General features: G+C 48.9%; 1 protein-coding gene across 2 annotated transcripts in view; it reads left to right on the top strand.

The window, feature by feature from the left end:
- TPM1 (tropomyosin 1) overlaps positions 1-2879 on the top strand; it is a 19931-nt gene that overhangs the window by 264 nt on the left and 16788 nt on the right. For both annotated transcript variants that reach the window (XM_009643945.2, XM_035899445.1), the window contains exon 2: positions 778-903. In XM_009643945.2, the coding sequence (XP_009642240.1) occupies positions 778-903 (126 nt within the window). The remainder of the gene's footprint in view (positions 1-777; positions 904-2879) is intronic.

The raw sequence follows: 2879 nt of genomic DNA, 5'->3' as shown, positions 1-2879 counted from the left end.
AACCCTTGGCTGGAGGTTCCCGGGGGCTGGCAGGAGGTCGTTCCCCTTGCCCCCAGCACCTCCGCTGGGGAGCGGGGCCCTGGGCCAGCCACATGGCCTCTGTGTCTTTGTCACAAGGGCACAACTGGGAGAGGCCGCCTCGAGCGCCTGGTTAGCAATGGACAGACATGCTGCGATTTGGTAGAGGACACTTAAAGTTGTGTTCGCTCCCTCCAGCACCACCCAGCAGACGTGTCTGATTCCAGCTGCCCCCCCTTCCAGATGTGTGTCCCATTTTCCTTGCCTTCTCCAACCTCCCTCCTTTACACCTGGGGCTTTATTCATTTAGGGGAGGGGGGCACACTGGTTGCACATTTCTGGGACATCCTGAAGGAGGAGGGAGGAAGGGAGAGGGATTTAAAGATTCATTTCCCACTTTTCTAAGCCCAGGGAGAAACATATTTGTGCGTTGTATTTCCTCTTGTGCATCTAGTTAGAGGATGACATTGTGCAATTGGAAAAGCAATTGCATGTGACGGAGGATGCAAGGGACCAAGTGCTGGAAGAGCTGCACAAGTCTGAGGATAGCCTCCTCTCCGCAGAGGAGAATGCTGCCAAGGTATTGTGCCCTTGCCACAAGCAAAGAGAATCTAACTGTCTCTCCTTCTCTCTCTCTCTGTCCGTCTGTCCTTTTCTGTCTCTTCTGCACTTGCACCTCTCCCTTTGCACGATCACATTGCCTGCTGCACCTTTTCCTGCCCGCCCTCCCCTCTCCACCACTTTCCACCCGTATCACAGCTGGAGGACGAGTTGGTGGCTCTACAAAAGAAGCTGAAGGGCACTGAGGATGAGCTGGACAAATACTCCGAGTCCCTTAAAGATGCACAGGAAAAGTTGGAACTGGCTGACAAAAAGGCCACAGATGTAAGTTACCCCCATCCCTTTCACCATCCCCCCGGTACAGAAACCACAGACTCCCTCTGCACAGGACAGCCAGGACTCCTACCAAGCAGTGCTCCAAAATTTGGCTGAGGGCAGGGTCCAGGCATCTCCTGGGCAGGGAGGTGGGAAACACAGCACTGCCTCCTTGCATGAGGTTTGCACACTATCAGAGGCATTTGATTGGGTTTCTGCTCACTCAACACATGCTTTTCATGTGTACTTTCTGCTCTAGACATGAAAGTAAAGAAAGGGTGGATTGTCTGTTCAGGTGATGGCAAAAATGGCTTGGGCTGGACTAAGGCTACCTTGACAGTGAAGCAGAATCAGAGAGTTAATAGCAAGTAGATCCAGGAGAGGGAGATCCAGAAGAGCAAGGGCTGCTAGTTCTGTCTTTGAGAGAGCTGTTTCTAGGCATATATGTGTTAGAATTGCTGCTAGATACTCATTTGGCTCACTCGCTGGTCCCTGAGATAAAAGATCATCTCCTAGGGTTTTGGTATTTTTCCACGGAAATCACTGGAACTGTTTCACTTCTCAAAGGAAAGTTCAGTCTCGTGTGAGAGAAAATTGTCTGGAAATTGATACTTGCTAGGTTTGCAGTTCAGAGGACAGGGATCCTGGGAGCAAGCTGGGAGATATATATAGCTCAGCACTTTATATGGTAATAATGTAAGAGCTTGTGCCTCTCCCAGGCCCTCATCCCACCCACCTGTCTGCCCGTGACAAGCATTTCATGGATTGCATGCATGGAACCACGCGAGTTTACTGTCTCTGCAGTTAAGGTCCAGATCTCTATGGCTGCTGCTGTACGATCCAATTCTCTCTGAGTAAATCTCAGGTCTGAATTACAGGATTAGGTGAAACCACAGTACTTCCAAAGCGATGACTGTCCTTTTCCTATAACTCAGCTTTAAAAGTTAACCTCAAAGCCGTAATAAAAAGAGGAGTTGCCACAGATGAAGCAAGCAAAGTATTTCAGGGGGAGGAAGGATACCATTAGTAGGGGAAATGTTACAAAAAACAACTTTGCATGAAAGACAGCATGCTTTTATCTTATTTTACTTCTGAAATGAACAAAGGATAAAAAAGGTTTAACTTCAATATGGCAATTAAGTTGTATAGCTTTGAAAGAACTCAAGAACTTAAACATAAGCGTGCAGAGGAATGGGGGAGAGAGGTTCTGTGTGTAATGTGGATCAGATGTCTGTCGTCTTCTGTGTATGGCTGCATAGATGAGAGGCAGCTTCCTAGGAGGACGTTTATTTAACTTCTTCAAAGGAACCGCATATAGATCCAGGGGAGATATTCCTTATAAGGAAAAGTATGCAGACTATTTGGAAATAGCTTGCCTAGGATGAAGGCAGGAGAAATGCTACTAGATTCCCTTTTTGAAATGAAAGATCTTCCTAACCAATCCTAATGCCATTTTCCTTTGCTGGAAAACAGCATTTGGAAGCTAGTTGAGGGCAATTTTATTTGCAGTCATCCCTCAGGCAGAGGGTAGGCAAGTGTCTGGCTTGTTTTCATCAAGGTAAACGCTGTATTTAATGGTATGCATGGAATATGTCTGACATCTTAAGGATGTCTTTCTTTTTTGGCGATGTGGAGTATCTTTGGGGCATTGCAGTTGACCCAGTATTTGACCTACTAGTTTGGATGGTTCCAAGCCTTAGGAAGAATACACGGGCAGAGGTGGGAGTGCCAGCTTCCTGGGGTGGACTCGCCGTACACAAGGGGATGAGGAAACCTTACTTTGCCGGTATTACTCACCTCACAAAAGCCGGGCACATCCCCTGAGCCCGGGAGCCACCTCACCTGGGAGACGGCGGCCGCAACTCCCTCCCCTCCCCGTGTCTCAGGAGCCAGGCCAGGTGCAGCAGCAGCTAGCGGGGACAGGCTGCTCGGTGTCACCTCATTACGCTCATACCGGGCTGGTTTGGGGGGTGGGAGGTGGGGAA

The sequence above is a fragment of the Egretta garzetta genome, unplaced genomic scaffold (genome assembly GCF_000687185.1).
Source record: "Egretta garzetta isolate BGI_Z169 unplaced genomic scaffold, ASM68718v1 scaffold287, whole genome shotgun sequence".
NCBI lineage: Eukaryota > Metazoa > Chordata > Aves > Pelecaniformes > Ardeidae > Egretta > Egretta garzetta.
Note: the sequence above shows the minus strand (reverse complement) of the source record. Positions and strands in the feature narration are given on the sequence as shown.